General features: G+C 40.9%; 1 protein-coding gene across 1 annotated transcript in view; it reads right to left on the bottom strand.

Moving 5' to 3' along the window:
• creb5b (cAMP responsive element binding protein 5b) overlaps nucleotides 1-21,229 on the bottom strand; it is a 35,246-nt gene extending 14,017 nt beyond the window's left edge. The window contains exons 1-7 of the mRNA XM_054622157.1: nucleotides 21,156-21,229; nucleotides 15,459-15,536; nucleotides 14,919-15,012; nucleotides 13,130-13,251; nucleotides 11,558-11,715; nucleotides 1,971-2,097; nucleotides 525-635 (exon numbers count right to left, since the gene is read on the bottom strand). Of these exons, the coding sequence (XP_054478132.1) occupies nucleotides 525-635; nucleotides 1,971-2,097; nucleotides 11,558-11,715; nucleotides 13,130-13,251; nucleotides 14,919-15,012; nucleotides 15,459-15,536; nucleotides 21,156-21,185 (720 nt within the window). The 5' untranslated portion in view covers nucleotides 21,186-21,229. The remainder of the gene's footprint in view (nucleotides 1-524; nucleotides 636-1,970; nucleotides 2,098-11,557; nucleotides 11,716-13,129; nucleotides 13,252-14,918; nucleotides 15,013-15,458; nucleotides 15,537-21,155) is intronic.
• Nucleotides 21,230-24,662: the final 3,433 nt, after the last annotated feature.

Genomic DNA, 24,662 nt, shown 5'->3' with positions numbered 1-24,662 from the left:
GTCACTGGCATCAGTATTAGCAGTGCTAACATGCAAAGTTGAATGGAGTGGAAGGTTTCTTTCTGTTCAGTTTTTTCGTCAATTTGTCTTCTCACTTTCACTCTTTCTGTCCCTCTCCTCTCTAAGCTACGTCTCAATCCCACTGCTCTAAATGCCTGCTTTGTGAAGGATGAGGTCATTATATTTTCTTTCCCTGCTGTGTTAAACTAGTGCTAACAAGTTGCAGGACCTACAGAACATGTTCTGTACATTAAGATATACATCAGGCAGTCAGTGGGCAGCCCTGCCACAACCACATAAAGGGCCCTTTATTCCAGCCAGAGTCTCCAGTGCTGCACTGGCAGGTTCAGACACAGCTTTGATTACACACCAAATGATGAAATCCACACAGACCTAAGAGCACAGCTTTGCTGGCACAGCCCAGTGGAAAAGAAAGTTGCAACACGTTGCACTTGAGCGTGTGCACTTATGTACGTGTGCGCATAAATGTGTATGTAACTATGTGAATACATGCGTATACTCACCAGTTTGGCTTCTGAGTGCATGGAGGGAATGTGAGTGGAAGAGCAGTTGCTGCTGTGGGCGGGTCCTTGCATACCCATCATATTGGAGCCCATTGACATTTGTCTGTCCATCTGAAGATTAAAATAATAACAGTCAAACTCTCAAGAAATGTTATTCCCATACCACAAAACTTTTCTTACAAGATGAATCATCAAGAAACAATTCATTTAGCTGTGATGTATTCCATTTTTATGTCTTAACAAGATGCTAAACAATCACTATTTTCACAAAAGAAGTGTTTGAATTTTAAGTGTGAGACTCATCCTGCAGCACAGTAGGCTAAAGGGGATGAGATGAGAGAGCATGAGAGACTGATCTCTCATGACAGGCTGCCCTGTGCACAGCTCTGTGTGATGATAACTGAAGCTGACCCCAAACAGGAAGCCAGTACGGAGGGACTTAACACAGGAAGCCGGTGCAACAGGGGTATGTGTGTTTCTGATAATAATGTGGTGAGTGTCAGTCGGACTAACATATGAAACCCCAAGCCCTCCTGGTGCAGGATGTGTTAACAAGGTGAACGTGATGTGAGTGGGTCCGAGTTTGTTATATGAATGCATTGGAAGCTGTCTTCATGTGTGTGTGTTTGGTCACTGCCTGCCTCTAAGTGACCATGGTCAGTGTGGTCATGTGTCACGGCAGACTCCTGAATGTGAGGAAATCAGCTGGCTGAGTTCACAGGGGTGAGAGGTCACCTGCACAGGGCATTGATCTGAGCAGTGCTCACTGAGAAGTACATGCAGGAAAAATAAGAAACCTTTGTGTGAGCGTCATCATGCACACGCGCGTGAGCTGCTGTGGCCTCCCAGCTGCTGAACTCTGGGTGGTGTGCTGGTCTCCATGGGGAACGGCCCCCTCCGCCCCCCTTTGCCTGACCCCCGCTTCCCCCCCCAATCCTCAGAGACTCAGGCCTAGAACCTGACACACATCCTTAATTGCACCAAGTGTGTTTTGTGTAAAAATATCACCCAAACCTGCACCCCTTTCCTGAACCGTCAATCTTCCCCAAAATGGCTTAGCTCTTAATTTAATAAACATGGGAGGTTTTTTTCCCATACCATAAACACAGGCTGTCTTGTGTTACAATGAGAACATATGTTGTATCATTAGAATCCTGATACGAGGAGCTTTCTCTGGGTTGTTATTATTTCCTGCTTCCCAAAGTCGGTCCTCTAACTCTTTTTGGCTTAATTACAATAAAGTCTATATTCTATAGCCCAAAGGTAGACTCCTACCTTACAAAGTTTGCTAAATAATTTTAATGGTGATAGAAAACTTCCCAAACTAATACGTAGTTTATGTGCAGTCTGAATTTACACTGTCGTCACATATGAGTGAGTGACTCTGCTTCTGCATGTGAGTGCACCCGCGAGTGAATGTGCTCTGAGCGCTGTTGTTGTACTCACAGGCATCAGCACGGCGGAGGAGCCAGGCATGGTCTGGTCTGGCAGAGTTCCAGGCATGGAGGCTGGCAGAGGCTGTCTCTGTCTGTTTCGTAGGTGCAGCAATGAGGACAGAGAGCCGGGGACCGGCCTGAGAAGACACACACAGAAAGACATTCAGACAAGTTCAGGTTTCGTTATTCTTTTGTCATGACAACGTCAAATCCAACTACCACGACCTTTACGGTGCTAGTTATAACTTGACCTGTAAAGCATTCATAAGTGGTGTATGAACACATAATGACTGCTTAATAACAGCAAATTACAAAGGTGTAATTATATCAAAATGTGCGTGTATGTACTACAAAATGTAATAATTATTTCTATGTTATGTTTTTAAACTCAAGTTTTAAAGAAGTGCTTTAACCTGAAAAAAGCTATTTTACAATTCTACAATGTTAGATCACCAAACTGCTCTTGCATCTTAGAAATAATTCCACACATTTATTCATTTCACATCTGTGCTTTTTCAGAGCAAATGTGTTCCCCAAACTTCTTTCGTTTTTAGTTTCAACTTGTTTCTGCAGCTACAAAGTCAGAATGAAAAAAAAAGTCTGTGTAGCTTTGTAGTCATGCTGCAGTTAAAAGTTGAGGCATCTTGGGAGTTTTTGGATGCACTTAAAACAAGCACACTTCATGTAGCTCAATGGATGAATAACGATGATGGTTGATGATGAATGCATAATTTTGTCATAACAACCACGAGACATGCATGACGAGAATCACTTTAAGAAACTGCTGCAGCGGTGGGAGCCCTGTGGGGAAAAAAAAAAAAAAACGCTCTTGGTGACCACAAAGTGTGCACGGACCAACAGGCCTATCCACACGCACGGCCACATCAATAAGTCAGATGAGGCCCGGGCTAAGCTTAAACTTTTGACAGCAGTCTTGTCATTGGCTGAGGGCTGCAGCCGTCCAAACAGCCACACCAATTTATCTGTATGTGGTGATTACACCCTCATGCACTACTTGACTCTTAAATAACTTATATCAGGAGAATCAATAAGTCTGCACATTATCAATATCATCAGGATGAATGCAGGCTTCATTTGCTTCAGCATTAAAACAATTGTGCAAACAAGAAGCAAGGGTTAGCTGTTTTGGACGGGTTAGAATAATCATTGACCACATCATAGCCTGGATTAGCGTATGTGTGAGTTGTGAAGGAGTGATGGCAATTTTGGAGGGGTTGGGGGTTGCACCAGAGCAAACGCCCCCCACCTGAATAAATACCTGTATTTTTCCAGACCTAAATATGTGCATTTACGCTCCAGACATTTTAGATTGCTCCACACAGCACCATTAACATCCCGACTGTGTGTCACTCCTGTCTAACATCCCAATTTATCACAATCACACTCATTTAACAGCACATATGACATCTGAGCAACACGGCGAATCCAAACATTTCCACATGGGAAAAGTCATGAAAGTACAATGAGGTATGCAGTGTAGCTGCTCACTACATCAACACAGTTCTCCTCTGCGTTCAGACTCTGCCATCGTCCACGAGGATGAAATAACAGTCGCCAGGCAGTGGCAGTGACACGCTGTTGATTTTGTATTAACTGTTTTGCGGGATTTGTAGAACATTTGATGACGCCCTGATGAGATGAATGCAATTTTCCACATGATTTTGTGGGAACATTTTTAAACTATGTGGTGAAATCTCTGCTCACATCTTATTGACAACTTGAAATTGGCTCATTCACCATATTTCAGATTATCTAATTTTGTTTCAAAAGTCGCTTATTTTACATATCAAATTTTTTTTTCCTACAATACGGAATATCCAAGTGTTTAATGCATTACAATGTAGTCCTTTGCATATCTATATTCAGATTACTACACTGTTTAATATGCATATGCCCAAGGTCTATATCCAAGACCATCATAACCTTGTGCATGCTTTACATTAATTATGCTGATTTCATGATGTAATTCATATTTAGAGTGAGTGTAATGTTAAATGGTTCTGTTCAGATAGATTGACACACCAACTTTAATGGAAAATCAGATGAGATTAAACATTTTTTTTTTTTTTAAAACTGGGTTCAAGAAGTTATTTTAATAAAATATTCAAAGTCCAGTGTGTTCCAGAAAAAAACACTTCTCAAAATCTGCAATACCAGATCGATGAAATGCTTTCAGATGCTGATATCGTCATTAGAAAAGTTAAATCAAACTGCAGTCAATATGTGACAGAACACGGCACAGGCAGGTCGCTTGGCTGTTGCAGGTCAGGCTCCCGCTTTCTAGAGAAGAAAGGTTCCTTTGAAGCGTGTACAGGTTGTATTGCTGCGCCTGTCACCTGCAGCAGAGCAGGGGGAGGACAAACAGCGTGTCCGTCACCACCACACACACCAAAACACAACTTGCTTGTCCAGTGGGCGGAAAAACAACTCCAACATCTGACAGTGCTTCCTTTGGGGATTAACTCAGCTTTGTGCTGACTCTGCTAATAAATAAAGACATTTTAGACTGGCTGGAGTCAAAAAGCCTCTTTTGATGAAAATAAAAATGTGTTTACTTGTTAGAAAGAACGTATCCATTTCTTCACTTATTGAAGTGTATGATATTTTGTTTAATATGCATTACAGTATCAACAGAGTTGAAGTTTTTTTAAGAAAATCTACCACATTGGTTGGTTTCAGGCCTCTAAAATGAAATGATTTCCTGCTTTAGTTTGTCTTATAATAATGAATTGCATCTTTATGTGGTTGTGAACACTTCTGGGAACTTCCACTATTGTCAGATATTTAAAGACTAGAGATGTTTTTCTTTCATTCTATTTCCCTGATAAAGATCTTGCGAGGTTGAAAACAGACCACATTTCTTATTAACATTTTTTTCTTTGCTCTGCTTTAGAGTGCCTGAAGAATGTTTTCTTTTCTGTGACTGTTTCTTAAATAAGTGTTTGGCCTTCTCATTCTTCAATTAATCGATTTATATGTTTTCAGCAGATAAATTAAGAAGTAATCATAAAAAGTATCAACATACTTTATTTCACTTGTTATGCAGGGTTTCCATATATATATGATAAGAGCGTTCTAATTGAAACGTGTCTTCTTTTTAATTCCCTACTTCTCTCCGTGTTTACATCTGTTTGGCTGTGAATACATTATGCACCACACTGTACAGTGGATTAGTGGATTCATGTTCAGAGTGTTTGTGTGTGAATAGGTGCATGTTTCAGTGTGTGCATGTGTGTGTATGCATGTGAGTGAATAATGACAGGCTGCGGCTCCACTGAGGGGATTGATAATAGCCCGGGCCGCGGGCCCCAGGGGAGAGCAGGTAGACACTCTACAGTCCTGACCCTGCGCTCTCACATTACTGAGTGCCTCGCTCTCAGCCCAGCTCTCCTCCACAATCCCCGCCCAAGAACCACCACCGCACCACCCCTCCAGCCCCCAGCCCACCTTCACTCCACCATGACATCACTGCCAGACCTTCTTCTCTCCCTGTATTCCCTTTTTTGCTTTTTATATCTCTTGTTCCATACTCTATTCCTCCAAGTTATCTTGCTATTCTCTCTCATGTCTCCCCCTCCTCTCATTGTCCTGTTAATCCTCTATACATCTCCCCTGGACCCCTCAGGGTGCCCACACCTCAACTCAAGCCCCTCTGGATTGGCTTGCTTTAACCTACAAATCCTGCAGTGTGCACACACACTAAGCTTTACTGTCCCAATCCACACAGTCCCAGCTCCAACTCAAGCACTGGAGACTTTAACACAAGGGCTTGGCTGCCATCCAAGAAGAGCAAGAGAGGGAGAGAGAGAGAGAGGTGCAGTCAGTCCACTGACTCATATCCTTCCCTTTCTGACTCTGCTCCAGCAATGATGTAATGCTCTTGGCTTTTCGCCCTCCCCCCACCCTGTGCCTGCCCACCTCCAGATTTCGTCCCTCCCTCCTTTCCTCCTCCTCTCGCTTTTCCCTCTCTTTCCCTCCTCGACTCGTCCAACATCTCTGCGCTCACTCCTCACTGGGTGAAGTCACCGCGAGCTCTGGGTAGACACAGCAGCTAAAAACTTTCGAACGTAACCAAAACAGCCCAGGGCCAAGTTCCAGACGTTCGGGAGACGGTGGTGTAGTCGCCATGGGAACGGAGGTAAACAGAGGGAGAAACAAGGGCCTCAAACAGCTTGCAGCTGCCTGGCTCTCTGAGTAAACACTACACAGGACCTGCCCCTGATTTACTGCCTTTAATCACTGGTGGGAGGAGAGTGCCATGGGGTTTGGACTGAGGAAATAATACGAATCTGATCAAATAAATCAGCCCTAATGGGTTACGACACAGGCTGACTTTTATTAGTGGGCTAGAGGAGGGATGGATGCTGGGAGGGTGCTGGACTGGGATGGATCTGGGATGGGGTGTCCTCACATTAGGGAGTCTCAAGCTGAGTTAAGCCGTGCCAAAGCACAGTTGAGAGATGTTGGTGGATGATTCTCTGGAGTGAATTAGTACAAATGTTGGTATTTATTCACCAAATATGATATTGTTTTGATTGATTAGATGCCATAACTGAACAAGGATTGGTTGTCTTTCAGTTTCAACGAAATCAAAAGGCATGTCAGTACATTCCTATCACCAGTCCATCAGGAAAAAAAATGTCATTACGTAATGTTACAAGCCAACATGACAGCATCTGACCGATGTTGTAATATTTGGCTTACACCATTCTTTTCACTTTTCATGATATTTCATCCTTCTCCTTCTCCAGTTACTCAAACTTGACTATAACTTAGCTTGTATGTCCCACTCCTCCTTAAACAACTCATCTGCCTCTCATCAAGCCACCTGATACCTGATTCCACTATCAGTCTCATCCCTCTGGTTCTCTTTCAGTTTTCCATCTTCATTTTCCTTTCATAATCTCAGTGCATTTTTCCCACACCTTCATTCTTCTGATCCCACTCTGTCCACACTTCCATCCAAACATGATCTATCTTTTCCTTTCCTTGTGCAGACATGTCTTATATCTTCTCCTCCACTCGACAGGCCACCGTTCTGCTAGAAAACCCATGTCCTCACATCTGATGCCTCTCTTTTCTCTCTCTCTCTCGTCCACCCTCCTGATCCTTCATTTCCTCCCCTCCATCTACCTCCTCTCCTCCTCTTCCTCTCCTCCATCCACCTCTGATCCCTCTCTTCCTCTCGTCTGTCCACCTCTGATCCCCCTTTTCCACACTTCCCCACGTTGTGATCCCTGCTCCCCAGAGCTGTGAGGCATGTCCCTGTGTGTGAGTTGCTTGTGCAGGAGCCTGCATGTGTGGTGGCCCCGGGGCAGGGATGACACAGCCCCGCTGGAATGAGAGGGAACAGAGTCTGGGCGTTCCTCTACGAACGCACTATTAAACCCACTGCAGTACACAATGAGCTCATCTTAATTCAGGTCAGATGTACATCCTGCATTCTCTCTCCTTTTCTTTTTCTCTCCTTCCTCTTTTGTAATTGATTGCACTTTACCTTTGTTTTTCTGTACCTTTGGTTATCTGTTCTTTTCTTCTCTCTGCCTGCTACTATTCTTTGTGCATTAGCTCTACGGGTTATACACAGTTGAACTATTTATAATATCATATTTGTCTGTGGAGAAGGGCATTTGTCAAGTCATAGCATGAGGGCACCTCAGGCATTTTGTGGAGGTCGCACACTCCTGCACTCTGGGTGGACCTCCCTCCTTATCACCACTTTCTGAATGTAATCTAATCATAAACAATAATAAAGGAAGTTTTGTTTAAATTGTGAAGTTCATGAGGTCAAAGTTTGTCCATGGAAAGCATGTAACTCTCCGTGGAGGTGTGGAGACTTTATCTGTCCCGGCACAATGGGTGTTGAAATCGGCACAGTTGTTTTATTACACGCATGGGAAAAAAAAGTGTTATGCAATCTACAGAAAATTGGGATATGCAATTCCTCCTGGATTTAAAATCATCAAAACTATCAGCACCACTACGCTATCATTAATGAATTGGTTGGTAATAGCAGAAGTACTATATGTAGACAATTGACAAAAGTAAATCACATCAGGATCAGAATGTGCTGAATGTGACACACCATGCACAGATTTTATTTACAAATCTTGTTTTTTTTAAGATGTGAGCTTTTTAGAAAAGTGAAGGCAAGTATCTAGAAATCACATCAGCTGGATTGATATGATGATCATAATCTATATAAAGAAAAAAAAAGAAATGCAAATGTGATTCGTCAAAGATATTTGTTGAAATAAAAAGAATGGCAGGTATCAGTATGATCTTTTACCCAGTGGTCCTTGATGATCGATTAGCTTATCACCAAATCATCTTGAGAAAACACAGGAAGTTCAAATGTGTCGCACCACACTTGAGCTTTGCATGAAAACCTGTTGTTTAGCAGGCATGCAGACCAACATCTATCTGTGCTACTTCCCTTAAAGGCAGGAACAAGGAACACAAGTGGCTGGTGGCTCAGAGGTGTGATAAATAATGTGCATTTAAAGCAGCATGGGAAATAAAACCGCAAATTGACTTCCTTTAGAGCTTTGCACAGTGATGTGATAGCCAAACTTAGTGTTGCACAGAGTACGCCCTGTGTGGGACATCACCACGAAGACACATTTAAGTTTAGAGATAAATCCTCTACAAAACTGAAAGCAAAAATAACTATTCAGATGAGTATGGTGGACTACTTTGAAGTGAAATATAAAGAATAAAATTACTCAAACTTCTCTTCTGAAACTTTGAAACAGAAGTGATTATGGTGACAAACCAAAACGTATAGATATCAACTGTCAGTAGTATTAGGGGTGGCACCTTTTAGGCTCACTTAGTTCTCAACATCCTTAAAAATTATTATCAAAGAAAATGTCCCAATGTAATAAAAACAGTGGTTTTAAAACAGAGCCAAAATTGAGATACGTAATTAAATACCACATCATCATAAATTGATGATTAGATATTTTACCACATCTGTACTGTAATCACTCCCCACTTAACCCAGCTGCATTCAGGTTGATTGGACTATGTAATGGAAACAATTGTACTGAGTTCATCTGCTCAGCCAAAAAGAAAAATGTAATTTTAGTGCCTTGTGCCCACACCCATACCGTCACATTCCGTCTTTTGAGTCAAAAGGTCGAGGTTTCAACAGAATGTTGTATCTCACATGGTTGATTAGTAATGTCCAACGCATTTTACTCCGACACAACTCTGCACCAGATGTTTATAATTGAAAAGCAGAAAGCATTCAAATCTGTTGGAGGCCGCTTCGCTTTGTATGATAATGATAGCCGTGACATTAAGAACTGTTGGCTGTTTCTTATGCCTGGTTTTAACACTGGTTTGTGTCAGTGCAGCTCCCCAAAGACCTTGTTTAGGGACTCGGAGCAGAAGGGGAGAGAGAGAGAAAAAAAAGAGAGAGAGAGAGGTCCTCAGGTTTCACAGCTGCAGGCCCAGCTCAACCCTAAAGTAAATGGACTTGAGGAAAGCCAATCCTAATTGATTCCAAGCCTCAAAGCTCTTTAGTAAACATTGTGGAGCAATGAAAATGACTTGTTATCCTAATTCATTGGACGCTCACGCTGCACGTTAAGCAGAGACAAGAACGAAGGAAGCAGATGGAGGCGAGATTAAACTGATTTTGCTTGGTGATTTATTCTCATTCAGAGATATACTCATCACAAAGATTAAACGTCTTATAGTCCTGAAATGATCACATGCACAAACGAGGCGGATCAGTTGATGAGGATAACTTTTTCCTCATTGTCTCTCAGATAAAATGTTTTAAACTAAGCACAAACATGCACTGTAAAGACTTTATGCAAGTTTTGATTGTCTTTTCTTCACAAAGATATATGGATATTAAAACATATTGGAAACTACAGTTGAAGTGACTTAACAGGACAGCAGCGGCGTCATAGGGAGCCCCTGATCTGACCTTCAGGCTCCCTAACTCTCAATCTGGACAGAGCACAGCTAGCCTGTGAAGTGTCCGGCTTGTTCAATGTGTGGGAAGTTCCTGTGGAGAAACCCTTTGCACGGAGCCTTTGGTTGGCCCTAATGGCTTCCTGTGGAAGCACTGCTTCTCAGTGGAGGGGTTTCCTTAACCCATTTTCCTGCTGATGTGAACATTTCCACATTTCACTCGTGTGAATCTACTCATCCTATTCACGTGTTTCATGTGGATTCCACCGTCCTCGTAAACAAGTGACGTCCCTGCAGTTTTAGCACATACAGTACATGCACTGCTTAGGAAAAGCCTCATCATGTGCTATGATAACTGCAGCTGAGACTTACATGCCATCCTGTGGCTGAAAAACAACTGCCACATGGAATACCTGCTCTGATGAGTTTTTAATGACAGGTAAACTCAGGTGAAGCAGGCCCAGCAAAGTCTCTCTTACTGGCAGTGATTGCTGCTCCTCCAGGGGGTTGAAATTTCATCCCCATCCTCGACAAAGAGCCTAACGGAGTGTCAGTCAGGCTTAGAGATGGGCCTCCCATCCAATATTCACTAGCTCCTCGAGCTGTAAATCTACACAGGACAACCACGGCACAGGACAGGCTTAACACTGAGCCATCTCAATATCTTGCTAGCCACAGGTCTGGTTTACAGTAACACAGCCCTGGCACAAGTTTGAAGGTGGTTGGGGTTAAGGGATGAGGAAGGATGAGGCCAGTGGAGTGTCTCCATAAGGAAAAAAGTGTATAAATGTTTTGTGAGTGGTAACGATTATTTTCTTGATAAATAAAGACAAAAACACTTAAGGGAAAGACATTTCCTTCAACGACCCATGTCAGTAGAGTAGCGTGGTAGAGTGGTGCCGGTAGAGTTTATAAAATTGCATAGCCTCACTACTCACAGTGTGCAGATATGGACCATCAGGGTTTGGTAATGAATGTTATTAATAATGCTTTAAACTGCATAAAGTACTACTTGACCAATAGACACTGCAGGTAAATAATGAAGCTGCACACAACAAACAGACTGCCGTTAACATCTGCTGGTTGTTATAATACACCTGTAGCATGGCAGCGCAACAGTATCAGAGAAACAGAGCTCTGAGGTTTTGGCTGACATTCCCATACGGTGAAAGGAACTATTTTAGAGTATGAAATGCTAAACCGCTGTAAAAGCAGTCACAGCTAAGGCTTCAACAATGACCTCATCTTGTCCTCTGGGACCCTCTTTGGCACGCTCTGCTGTGGGACAATACTGAATGAACAGTAAAACAAGGATCGCCTGCCCCACACCACTGCTCCGAATGTAACCAAACACTGATATTACCTCAGAGACAACGGAGGGGTGACAATCGGCACGGACACAAAGGACCAGGCCGAGCCTAGGGCTGTCGCTGTAACGGGGGCACACTTGATGTGAGAGGATACACTTAGCACTCCTCAGATAATATTCAGTCCATCAGCAGTTCTTAACTGTGCTTCTACTACTCGCAAAGAAGAAACACATAATGGAAGGAGTTGCAAAGCTAAAAACACAGACAATTCTTCCCTCTCTTTCTCTTTCAAGGCAAATAAAACTACATTTTTGTAACTTCCTGGTGTTCTACTTACCCAATCTGTCTGTTGGTGGATGGAGCCTGAGTGATGACGGAGCTGGACTGAGGAGAAGGCAGGGCCTGCTGGATCACTATGCTGGTATCATGGTTGCCCATCCGTGAGTGGGACTGCTGGTGCTGGCCTTGGCCTGCCTGGCCGTGCAGTGAGATGCTCTGCAGCGAGAAAAGCAAGCAGAGTACACGAGGTTAGGAATTTGTCACATTCTTCCCAGCACGTTGATTTTTCACAACAACTCAAGAATTACAACTGTTTCAATGGGTAATGAGGAACTATGTAAACTATCATCAACAGGCTATTTCTGAGTTTAGGAAACATTGAGAGACTTATAAAGACCAGGTTTCCGTATTGTACTTTGCTTCCTTTGTTGGTTTTACCGCTGTTACATGTGACCACATATACATTCGAAAATAACCCTGTACCGTAAGAAACAATATATCTCCGAGCTAAACGCACATATCTTGGCATAAAACAAACATCAAGGTGAAGCAATTTGCATTGAGGAAAATGTGAAACAGCTGCTGGCAATGATTATAAAGGAGAATACTCATGCAGTCACATGATGATTATGGTCAACAAGTGCTGACCATAAATATATGTGTCATAGTTGAGGAAAGGGAAAGGAAAGTTTATCAACTAAACTAAAACACTCACTTTTCTATAAAAATATGTGTAAATGAATATGTGACTATTTAATATTCATATCGGCCATTTGCTGTTTTCCTGCAGTTTCAAGCTTTCATTCTGCTTGTTGTGCTATGCACTCCCGGGGATTCTTGCTCTGACTCGCCGCCTGCTGACTTAGCAGAGCCTCCCATCATAAACCACACTGGCTGGGGAGGCTAGACATGGCTGACCTGAGCACAGACGAGCTCCAGAGCCAAACCACCCAGACGACAGCTTAGCTTCAGCGTGCACTGCACATCTTTCCAGACATTAGATAAGCAGTCTGTCTTGTGGTAGTTTGACTTGTGCCGATGTTAAAGGTAAAGGTGCTCCAGGGTAGATCTATAATGCATAAATGACCACATCTTATGTGAGAATGTCTGGCCAGGTCTTTTTATTGCCGTCGCAAAAGTTGTCTCAGGGGTTTGTCTGTACGTCTGGAAGTAAATAATACTCCTTCCTTGAGAGATAGCTGTAGAACTGTTTGAAGTTACAGGTGGAGAACCTGATCCCTCTCTCCTCCTCATCTGTGGTGGGGGACAAATCTCCACCTGCCTGTCTGTCACTGTCAACAAGACTGATGGGGATCGGGGAACGTTGCGATGGGGCACGACAAGGGCTGGACACATGACTACACTTTGGAGGAAAAGCTGAAAAATATGGCGGAAATAGAAGCGGTGTATACATATCTGTGAATTTTTAACGAGCAAACAGAGTGCAGTTACATGAGATAGAGGTGTTTTGAATCTATTAAAAGTGTGTGCATCAGCTCATAGTGTTTGGGCTGCTGTTAGTGACGTGACTGATGACAGCAGCAGATAACAGTTCAAAACCAACTAACCTAACCCCTTTGGGTGGCTGTGGTTTTTTCAGCCTGAGGCTTTGTTCTCTGCTCTGCAGTACCTGTTTACTGTCCTCTTCTTCCTGAGCTTTGCAAAACTCCTGCTCAATGGAGCAATCCAGTTCACTGAACAATCCCACTTCCTCACAGTTCTTCAAGAAGCGTGTTGGTGTCGGCGTCTGGTCTGGAAATCAAGGAAAGTCTTTTTTGATTTTCAGCTTAAAATCAACTACCATTAGGTTTTACAGGCCGCACATATACCATCATCATCATGGACCACAAAACACTTCAGCACAAGCCAAATTATTATTTTCATTATTCATAAGGGACTGTGTAAGATATGAATACTATATGTAAGATATGATACAAGATTATAAACAATAGTAACTCAAAAACACACCAGGTTAGCAAGAGGTACCGTATATGTTAAGACAAATTAAAAGCAAATTGGTTTGTAATAATATGACCAGATTTGACTCTTTTAACCCCTAATTTGCAAAACCAGTTCCCTTCCAGTTAGACTAAAAGCTCTTTACACATCAGCCACTGCAGATCTACATGAAGCTTAAAGTGTTAAGAATGTACATTTTTTGGGACGTTTTTGCAGTGACTTTAAGAAAACATTACTTCCACTCTGTTAGCGAGAGAGAGATACTGCGCTTGACAGCCCCATTTCAGCTGATAAAGTACAGATCCCACCTACTGAGTGGGGGTCTCATTTGTTGAGCTCAGTCAAGCTGCGGTATTCAACTTGACGTTGTGGGGGGTGCACAGAGATCAGGTTTCAGACAGTCGAAGGTGATTTTAGGATCAGGCTTGTTTCAAAGGCTAAAAGCATACTTCATGGTCTGTTTATACATTCTGGCTAGACCAGGGATTGACTCAAACTTTCATCATGACCTGTGTAACCAAAATACAGTTATACTTTTTTTTGCCATTTTGAACAACTCAGGCTCTAATAATAAGAAAGCGAGTAATGTCAACTTCCCAATGTCCAGTTTTAGTTAAGAATAACAACTATGAGTCCATGGAGCAGTAGGTTAACTTTAGGTTAACAATTATAGTACTCACTTTAAAAGAGAAGACAGTCCTAGTGGGAGCATGTCACTATGTGTGGCTGAGCTGTAACTTACAGTTTAAGCACTGAATATATATCCTGAGTTCTCAGTGAGAGAAATGGTCAGAGCTGTAACTCAGACAAAAGGCGATAAGAACACCCGGCCTAGAAAATACGATCCTGCCATCCACTGAGCGTAAATAATAAAGAAGACACAATCTCGGCAGCGTGGTGTTGTCATCTAGTGTGGCCCGGCTGTTTCTTGGAATGGATATCAATACTTATGGATCAACCTTGGAATGACACTTGTCTATGCAGCACACAATCTATAGTTTGATGTTTCTTTGAGTAATAAATTATAGGGCTGTCCAAAGAAAATTCGAATTACACTATGATGATTTTCTTGACTAATTGACTAGTTGATTTAATCCAAACATCTGTAAAATGTAGTTTCTGGACAAAGAATCACACCCCAACATCCATAAAACCATAGTAAATAATCTCCCACTAAATCTATAGAAAGATAAAGATGGTGATGGAAAAATGCAAATCACACTTTAGCTAAACAAGATGAATCCTACAGTCACACGTCAGCGCCTTCTGATGCTGAGCTGCAAGGTAGCTGGTCTCATATGCTTTACATTGATGTAAACAACTGGTATAGACACGCCATAAAGTTTTCTGATGATAGACAAGTGTGTCTGAGCATGAATCACCGAGAGAAACACACCTGCAAATGAACTGCAAGTTTGAACCCTGCTGAGGTAGTCTGTATTGATGCAGCCGTAACTCACCTGATAACATGTTGTCGTTCTTTATGGAGGGGAACTTAAGGGTCATCTCATGTTTGTGTCTATGAATCATCAGATGGTCCTCCGTGGGGAATCGCTGTGGAGTTTAAAAAAAAAGTAGGATTGTAAGAATTGTAAGCAAAGACAAATAAGTGTTCTTATAACAATTACAAATAAACCAGTTTGCTTAAGCTTTTATACAAAATAACATTCACTGTTATTCTCCATTTAAAGTATGCATCCTAAAAGCTCATCAACCCTCTAGTTGCATTCAAAGATAATTTGTATGTTTTACATTATAGGTATTTTTACACCTGAAGCGTTATTCACTGTTTCACTCAGTTCATTGCTATTCTGTTTCTCCCCTGTGCATGAGGCAGTAACCCGCTCCTCAAGCCTCCTTACTGTTAACCTCTTCATATTACAGGCAGACACACACACACACACACACACACACACACACACACACACACACACACACACACACACACACACACACACACATATACGCTGTTTTTTGTTGTTTTGTCTCGGCACACTCACCTGAGAACAGCCAGGAGCGTTGCACACATACGGCCTTTCCTGGTCCGAGTTCATCACTCTGCCCACCTTCTCATAAAACTACAGAAAAATGACAAAAGGAGAAAGCAGGGTGAGAGGAAGTGAGGGACTTGAGTTTCCCCTCCAGCCTGCAGTAGGAAAAATACACTCATTGTGTCACGCTAGACATAAAATTGCTATTGCACCTGAAACAGCTGTGTGGTTATTTTCAGTAATAAACAGTGTTCTCACACTACAGTAATCCAGGATCCACTAAAATGACATCAAGGCTCAGGGTTATAAAAGGACTGGAAACACTGGGAAAGCATTTAAATAATCCAGCATACTTAAATAGTTAGATTATTATTTTTTTATTACTATGCTTTTATTACACATAATTAGAGACGATAACCTGCTCTAAATCCAGTCATGAACAAAAACAACAACAATAAAATATTGTTTTGCTATAGCACTCTGTTAAACTTGCAAATACTATTAAACTCATTCAACATTCATCACTGCAGGACCAACCACGTATCCAGAGGTACACATACACGTCTAGGAGCTATTGCGATGGGTTTCATCTTAGATTTGGATGGAAATAAGGACACTATAAACCACGTTTTAAATGTACGATCAAACGTTCACACCATGTTGAAACCACAGTTTCAACATGGCGTCTTCAAATGTTTATTCTCACCACAAAGTGACAGAATCCAACACATCTGGTGCTAGGTGCTAATTCCTTATCACAAATTTACTTATGCAGTGAGATTAATTGGACGTTAAATGGAAGCCACTAAAAACTCATCAAATACTTTTTTGGGAAGTTGACACTATTTTCAAGTTTCAGTCAGCAATGATTTAAGGATTAAATTAAGTTCTTCAGTTGGTATACATGAAGTGAGAACGAGAAAAGGAAGTGTTGGCGGAGCTGCACTGCATGAGGTATGGACACCATGTGCAGTTTATTTCTTCTAAAAAACAGCTTTAAAGACATTTATTTTCCTGCAACTACAGCCAAATCTGTGCTTGGTAAGTAATAGCTCGGAACACTAAAGCCGTATCCATGCATCATGTCAAATGTGCAATCGCTTCAGTTATCGTTTTAAAAGCTTTAATAATTTAGAGTGAAAGATATTTTCCCAGAAAAGAGGAGTGCCTTTTACCTTCCTGCTGTGATAAAAAAATAAAAAATAAAAATGAATCCAGAGTCATGTAAAATGTAAGGCCAACAAACGCTGTAAACATCTTGTCCCTTCCTTCACCTAGATAAATTAAATCATGCACACGAGGATGCATTCTGCATTCAGCTTTAAAAATATATTGAAAACAGCATGACTATATTTATGACAGGATGTCAGAGAGAAAAACAACAGAAAATAACAAGTGCATTTTAACAGCTTCTCAAGATCAAACCAAGAGCATTGACATGCCATTTAAAGTGCACTCTAATCAATCATTGCATTTGATGCGTGTGATGCCTCACACGCATTTATTTATACCATTAACTTTTGCAATTGTTCCTGCCAACAGTATCTATAGCAATGCTGTTCTATTGTTTTAATAAACAAGGAAATAGATGGTATAGAAACCACATACTTTTTTGAATATGAACTGCATTGTGTCTGTTAAAATTATGTTATGACAACATTAAATACGGATGCAAGTTTAGTTTATGTATTTAAATGTGAAGAAATATCAATATACTCAGTAAATTAAGGTACAGAAATAATTATTATATATATAGTATAATTTGTACTTAAGCCCTTGTCCTTGCCTCTAACATCATATTTTAATGACTGCTGGCTGCTGTGTCATTATTATGTATTTCTCATTTCAAGGTCTTCTCATTGTCCAGTACGATGCAGAGCACTACCGAACACACACAAACAACCTCTGAGCAGTCACCACACGCCAGCACTTCAGATGCACATCCCTTTCTGACAGATGTTTTAACAGATGTTGACAAGTGTGTTAGACAAGTATTAAGGTTGTCTTTATTAATCCCCAGCCACAGTACAGCACCCAGGGGCCATCTCTATCTTTAAGCCTGTTCCTGGATCAATAACAGGAGGCTTCTTAACACTGAACATGCAGGTCTTTTGGTACGGGACAAACAGGGAACGAACATCCAATCGCCGTACGGGAAGGCCCCAGTTTGCCAAAAGCTGCACCGAGAGCATGTGTTATTATGGAGACCCATTTTCTACTCCAATAAGATACAAACTATTTGAATAGTGCCTGGATGAATAAGGAAAGTAGGTATGTGTACAAAAACACGGCGCATCACTGCTCATACACCACATGAGTAAAGTTAAATAAGGAAAATTTGTGGATAAAGATTTACAGTAAGCAATGCAACAACACTTTTGTCTGTTGTTTTCTTCTTTAGCACTGCTTAAATCCCATCAAAACAAACGGTTCAAAGGGGTCTGTTAAGAAGCTAATCATTTAAACATCAGCATTGGGAGTTTGTTTATCACGTACGCTCTAAATAATGACTGGAACATCTGAATTATTTACAGTATTTACAGCAGTGATACTGCATCCAACAGTTGTTATTTATTACACACATACAACAAAAAGTTTATTACTCTACTTTTACCTGCCACCACCATCAGTTCACGAAAACGAATCGGAAATTCAAGTGACTGCCACACGTCACGTGTCGAGCATGAATACCTTCATACACTATGTACATGTGTGTCTTTTTCATGGGTTCAGACTATTTCCTTAAGCACAGTGAAAACACTCAAATATTGTGTTATGCTAAGCAGTGCTGTTTACCTAACAAGCTGTACCTCATGACCGAGCCTGCAGAACAGCGTCTGGACAGGGTCTCTCTGTCAGAGAGCAATGAGCCCTGGTCTCTCTTTCTGTCACCAGTTCACTCTGTCTCTAAGACGGGGCCCCTAAAAAACTCACCTGGTTTCCTTTGACACAACAAACACGACTAACACTGCCGATCCCAACCCTGAACTCAAACTAGATTCAGGGCGATGGCAGTACGCATTTAGAACCAGTGCTTCAAGAAGACTATGGACATGTCGCTTATTGTTCATGTCGTGAATCAACATTTTAGGCCAAATTTTATTTAAAATACAGTAACACAGAACTTTCATCTGTTCGCACAATTCATGTTTGAACATACAATGACGCCATGGTTTTCAGGATTTCTTTCTGAACACCTGCACAGCTATGAATCACCACTTTTAAATGTAAAACTCTTCCCCGACATCACCAGAGAGCACTTATAAGAAACAAGAGTAACTATTAAAACAGATGCAAAAGTTTTACTTTCACGTTCCTGTTTCTAAAATGGGACTTGGTCATTTCATCAAATTTACCAGGAAACTCAAACCATATGATGCATAAAACTTTTAACCATTAATTCTATGAATGCCTCTGTGAATTATCCAATAGCTTTCACACTTAAAATTACCAGTACTCAACGCCCCTTTCCTTGGAAGAGGCACTTGGCTCTCATTTGATATAGATGTTTTAGTTTAGCAGAGGAAATTTGGTTACACTTTGCATTAACTATATCCTGATGTGTGCGAGGGGAAGGATTAGGGTCCGGCGTTCGATTTCAAGAGGAGCTGAGGGAGGAATGCTCCAGGTAGACCGCTTATTAGAATTTAAACAATATGGTGAGGAAAAGAGGGGCTGGGGTGCAAAGGCATATGGGGTTAAAGCAAGCACAAACATGCGCAGCTCCCCATAGCCTGGGCCTTTGACAGCACAAGTTCAAGGTAGGATCACGGCGAACCCTGAGGCAAGGAACATGTCCTTCTTAGACAATGTCTGCCCTGAACTTCAGCTCTTGAACTGAATGCATGACAAAATGACTGCTGTGATGTAAACCTCAAAACCTGTCAATTATTCTCTTCCACAACATGTAAACTTACAACAAATACAAAGAAGCTTCCTCAGAGGTCTACCATGGCACTCGTATTATTCTTACTCACAAAATGTTTTATACCGTTACTGAAAAAGAGGAAAAAGTCCCAGAATCGAATGATTAAAAATGTACGCAAGTCACCATGAAAAAACATGCGCAGCAGTTTCTTTAAGGTGCAGGGAGACTTCTGTGGCCAAACTGTTGATTTGTGTTATAATTTATGTAATTCAACCCCTTCGTACTAGTACGGTCGTTATCAGAGGAATGCTTCACCTTGAGCACATGCAACAACCATCACAAAATAAAGGTCACATTTCATTACTGCAATGAGCCGCTGGACTGCAATCAAGCTGAACATTGTGTACAATATGGGAAGAATTAGAATTGCATCAAGGTTACTAAATAACTCATGTTATCCATTAAGTTCAATGAAGAGTCTGTGACTTTACAGTCTTTGCTGTTTTGTATTCATTTATGTAATTATTCATATTTTAATGTTTATATTCATACATTTTTTTATTCCTATTTACTTCCGTAGATTATTAATGAAAGTAAGATTTTGATAGAAATAAAAATAAATATTTATCATGTATTATTATTATTATTATGTCACAATGTTTGCTTCTTATCAATCAATAGATTAAAGGATTTTTTTTTTTTTTACCAAGGCTTTTTTCAACAAATATTTGGAAAATGTGAAGAGTATGTTCACCTTCCAAACTTTTTCTCAAACTGCTTATTTCATAAAATTAAATTTGTTCTATAAAAGCACCGCCTGCTGTAGCATTTAAAAAAAAAAAAAAAAGTCAATCTCAGTCTGTATTAAATGATCAGAATGAATAACATTATCATCAAACTTAAATGCCTTATTATCAGGTGCTAATAACACAGCCAATTAAAAAGGGACACATTAAACCCAGAAGCCTCCCCATTAATCATGAGAAACAAGTGGTTATTGATAGTGTCGTCACATAAACATAATGACAGCAGGGAGTAATCCAGTGATTAAAACATCTTTCTGCTCGTATAGTCGCTCACAGCCTCCCTGAGAGGAACCTCACCATCTCACAGTTAATCAAATATCGACTGGCCTGCAGAATGACGTAATGTTGGTCACATTGCTCTTCAAGAGAAAAAAAAAAAAGATAAAATGTATCAGGAACAGGGAACATGGCTATTTCCCTTTTTGAACTTGCATGACAGCTAAAAACAGCACCGGGCTCTGATTCTCCGGACGGTCACCGGTGGGTCCGGGACTAACGCCGGGATGAGCATCCCGGGATGGGACGGGCAGGGTGGGGATGCGGGACTCTGAGCTCTGATGGAGCAGATAGAACATCTCTAAGAGGAGAGGCGTGCATTGCAATGGAAACCATCCCTTTGCAAATGACCACTTCTGTGATTAGTGTTGGGGTTTGAGGTGAATTCCTGCAGACTTGTCTCCGGTGCTGCCTGACAGAACCCTTGACTGACAGAACACTTGACTGACAGAACACTTGACTTCAACTTCAGCAGTCAACAGACAGTCAACAGACAGTCAACAGACAGTCAACAGACGGAAGAAGTGCGATGACAATGCTCGTACTCTGAGGCATCGAACACGACCCGCTCCTGTTCTGTGGCACACATGCACGCACAAATGACATGAGAAGAATCAGGAAAAAAAAAGATGTAATTTCGACACTGCTGGAGAACAACAAAACAAAGCTGTTGCATGAAAAAAAACAAAAAAAAAAGGAGGAGAAGAAGAAGAAAAGAAAAGTAAGAAGGATCTGTTTTTAACAAACACAACAAACCTGCAGCGGTGCGTGCACGGTCCTCTGCATGGCGGAGAGGTGTTCAACTTACCAAACAAGTGTGTAGAAAAATGTGAAGCAGTCTCTGAGAAAGAAACCACGTTGGACTGAGGAAAGATTACAATACGATCTATTTAGAGAAGCATAACGTCATCCCCCGGTGACGTCACGTGGGATTCCTGAACTTCTAAATCATTGCGGTCCTCTCGGAGGAGGAGTCTACGACTGCACAGCCCACAGGCGTGGACGGACACTGCTGCTGGGCCTGTGGGTGTGGTCCAAACCTCCAGTGCTGATCAATCAGGCATGCAAAGAAGCCTCTGCCTCACTGATAACTAGGGACTGTCTCAGCAGAGTGACATCACTTAACCAAGTATTCAAGAAGTACTACCCTGAGCCTTCCTTGTGGCATTTATTGCATTCATATTAGTTGTTGCACTTACTGTATTTGTATTTGTTTACTGCACTTATCCTATTCGTAGTAGTTTGTAGCACTTACTATATTCGTATTAGTCTGTTGCAATTATTGTTTTCGTAGTAATTTGCCTCTGCACTATACTTTTGCTCTGGTTTATGCTTTAAGATGCTTGTTTAAGAAAGGAGATGCACTTATGACTTCTGGTGACTAGTAGTTCTCTTGAATACCTATGTTGAATACACTTCCTGTAAGTCGCTTTGGATAAAAGCGTCTGCTAAATGACTGTAATGTAATGTAATGTAAGTATTCCATCAGACACTGTATCAATTGAAGGACAAGCTGTAAAAAAATATAATACTTGAAGTAGCATACTGGAATCATTACAGTTGCCAATTGGAGTCCTACTAATGGGGTAATATACTCCACTTTTTTCTTGTTATTGAAGAATAAAGAAACTTATGAAAACCAGCCGTGTTTAACGCAGACATTTAGATTTGTCAAACTGTCACAGTGGGAAAAGCACCGGTGCCTACAGTACCAGTCAAGAGTTTGGACACACCTTCTCATTCAATGGTTTTTCTTTATTTTTTTTCATTTATTTTTTCTACATTGTAGATTAATATTGAAGACATCCAAACTATGAAGGAACACATGTGGAATTATGTGGTAAACAAACAAATGCTCAACAAACCAGAATATGTTTTATATTTTACATTCTTCAAAGTAGTTGAATGAGAAGGTGTGTCCAAACTTTTGACTGGTTCTGTACATCAACATGAATGATGCAGCTCTGCTCAGGTGTCGTAGTAAGTGTGACAACAAGCCAGCATGCACAACGGACGCTGAAACAAGCAGCTAAATTCAATTCAGCCATTGTTCATTTGATTATCTACACGTGCTTTTCCTACTTTGATTTGTCAAAATGTCTTCTGTAAAAAAAATGCTTAGTGGACTAATTAGTTGCAAAGAAAAAGTAGGCTATTGAAGTATTTACCAGACGGAAATGAAACTAAGCCTTTCAATTACACTTGGACTTTTATGCAATATTAAGTTGACTAGCCATCCGTGTGTCCAGGATGGATGTCTATCATGCAGTGACAGAAATGACTGGATTAACCTGCTATGGAGCCCTATGGCAAAAATGTGCTAATTCCTTCTTCCCTCATGTGAAATATGTACAGTTTTTCTAAGGCGGAATATGGTCTCAGAAATGTTTCATGGTAATTTGATGAAACACAAATACATTTTAACACATGCAATGTATAAGCACAAAACTGCAATACAAAAGGTCTTCAAACTTGATTTTGACCACAGTACCCTATTAAGACAAAAATACACCAGAACCCCCCTGTTATTCAGTTAATCATTTCAATTGGATTGGCACAAACCACTAAACATTTGAGCGTAAATGGCCATCTAAAATCGTACACTTGTGGTGGTACACTTTTCCATATTTCAAAGCAACAAAGCGTAAGTAACACTATGGGACTTCACAGTTTTGCTCAAAGAACAGTTTGTTATTTGCTCCTGGCTCCTTTTCCCATAATCAAAACCAACTTGTTGTTACCTTTTTTTCCGTATATTTAACTAAACATATCTCATAAAAGGGCCATAAACTGGTAGACCTTAGATGCATCATCAAGCTTCACTTGCAAATGAACTGAATGTACAAAACACATTATTACACAAATTTTCCTGAATTGTGTGCCTTAACCACGGCACATTAGAAGAGATTTAAACAGCTTCGGAGTACAAAGCATTTGTGTTGGAGCTCTGTGTGACCTGCTGGTGCCAACTGGCTGTGATTTCTTGGGCCACAGACACCAGTAGTGAAGCCTCCCTCGGCTTCAGGGATTAATGACTCCTCACACATTGAGAAATGTTTACCACTCGCCTGCGACCGCTCCACTAGACGCACTAAGAGCTCTGTCACTGAAACAATAACGCAGTCTGAAAAGCCCTCATAACTCAGAGCTCCTCCGCCTCTGTCTTTTAACCAGAGCTTTAATCAACGTTTATGACATCCTTTTGTCTCTTTATTGCCAATATATTTCCCAACCAATCCAAACATTATGTTCCCAGAGGAGCAGACTATTAAGGTTGGAAAGAGCCGATACAGTTTGGGTCAGTGACCCACACTAAAGCAGATTTGATCTATATTATACTAAACCTTTTATTATTATGCCTTTGTGCAGTGGGTTTGAGTAAGATCACCTTGGGAAGATTAGCACCAGTGAGGATGCTTTGTTGCAGCAGGTGCAAAAGCAAAAGGAGGCTAAATAACAAAAGTGTCATATAGGCTTTAAAATCAAATATAAAATACATTCAAACATATTTTACTTTGTGCAACAATCAAAAGATGGAAAGTAGGCATTCAACAAATGGCATGTTACTGTAAAACACTGTTTCCTGCTCTGCACACTTTAATCAGTGGTGATTGTGCCTGCATGGATGGAAATGTTGGGTTATCAGTATAACTGCATGCCATTCCTCAGCACAACAAGCAAGATGGCAGATTGTACCTTCAGCTTTATGCTATCTACACTACTAACAAACAGCTTTATCTACAGTAAAATTGCATGAAAGATTGGAGCCAAAAAACACATCATTGCATTTTTTCTGCAAAATGTCTTCAAAGGGTATTCTAATTAAATGCTAAAACAATTGAATATATCAGTAGCTCTCTGGCAACGGACGTTTTCTAGTTTTTCAAATTCAAATCAATCTCACTTGAGTGATTCGTCATGCTCTGCTCTAATGCTGTGTCAATGTGATAGCATCTATGAAAGTTGCTTTTCCACACTTTAAAACAGCCATGCAGTTATTCAAATTCTGAATAAGGCTGTGGGAAATCCAACTTTAACATAAGAGGAACTCTGAAAATGCATTTGTTCAAACAATAAACATTTATGTTACCCCATTCATTATATGACATTAGGTCTCCAGATTAAAGCTTCTTGAAAGAATGACCAAACGTTTGAAACCCACTGCAGCAGGAGGGTCCTCGGGTTCTTAGACGCCAAACATCACTCCTGGAACTGAGAACCTAATTCAACAAAACATATGTGCCGGGAGGTTCCCAGTAGATA

This window comes from Anoplopoma fimbria, chromosome 20, assembly GCF_027596085.1.
Source record: "Anoplopoma fimbria isolate UVic2021 breed Golden Eagle Sablefish chromosome 20, Afim_UVic_2022, whole genome shotgun sequence".
Classification (NCBI taxonomy): domain Eukaryota; kingdom Metazoa; phylum Chordata; class Actinopteri; order Perciformes; family Anoplopomatidae; genus Anoplopoma; species Anoplopoma fimbria.
This window is presented reverse-complemented; position numbering and strand designations above follow the sequence as displayed.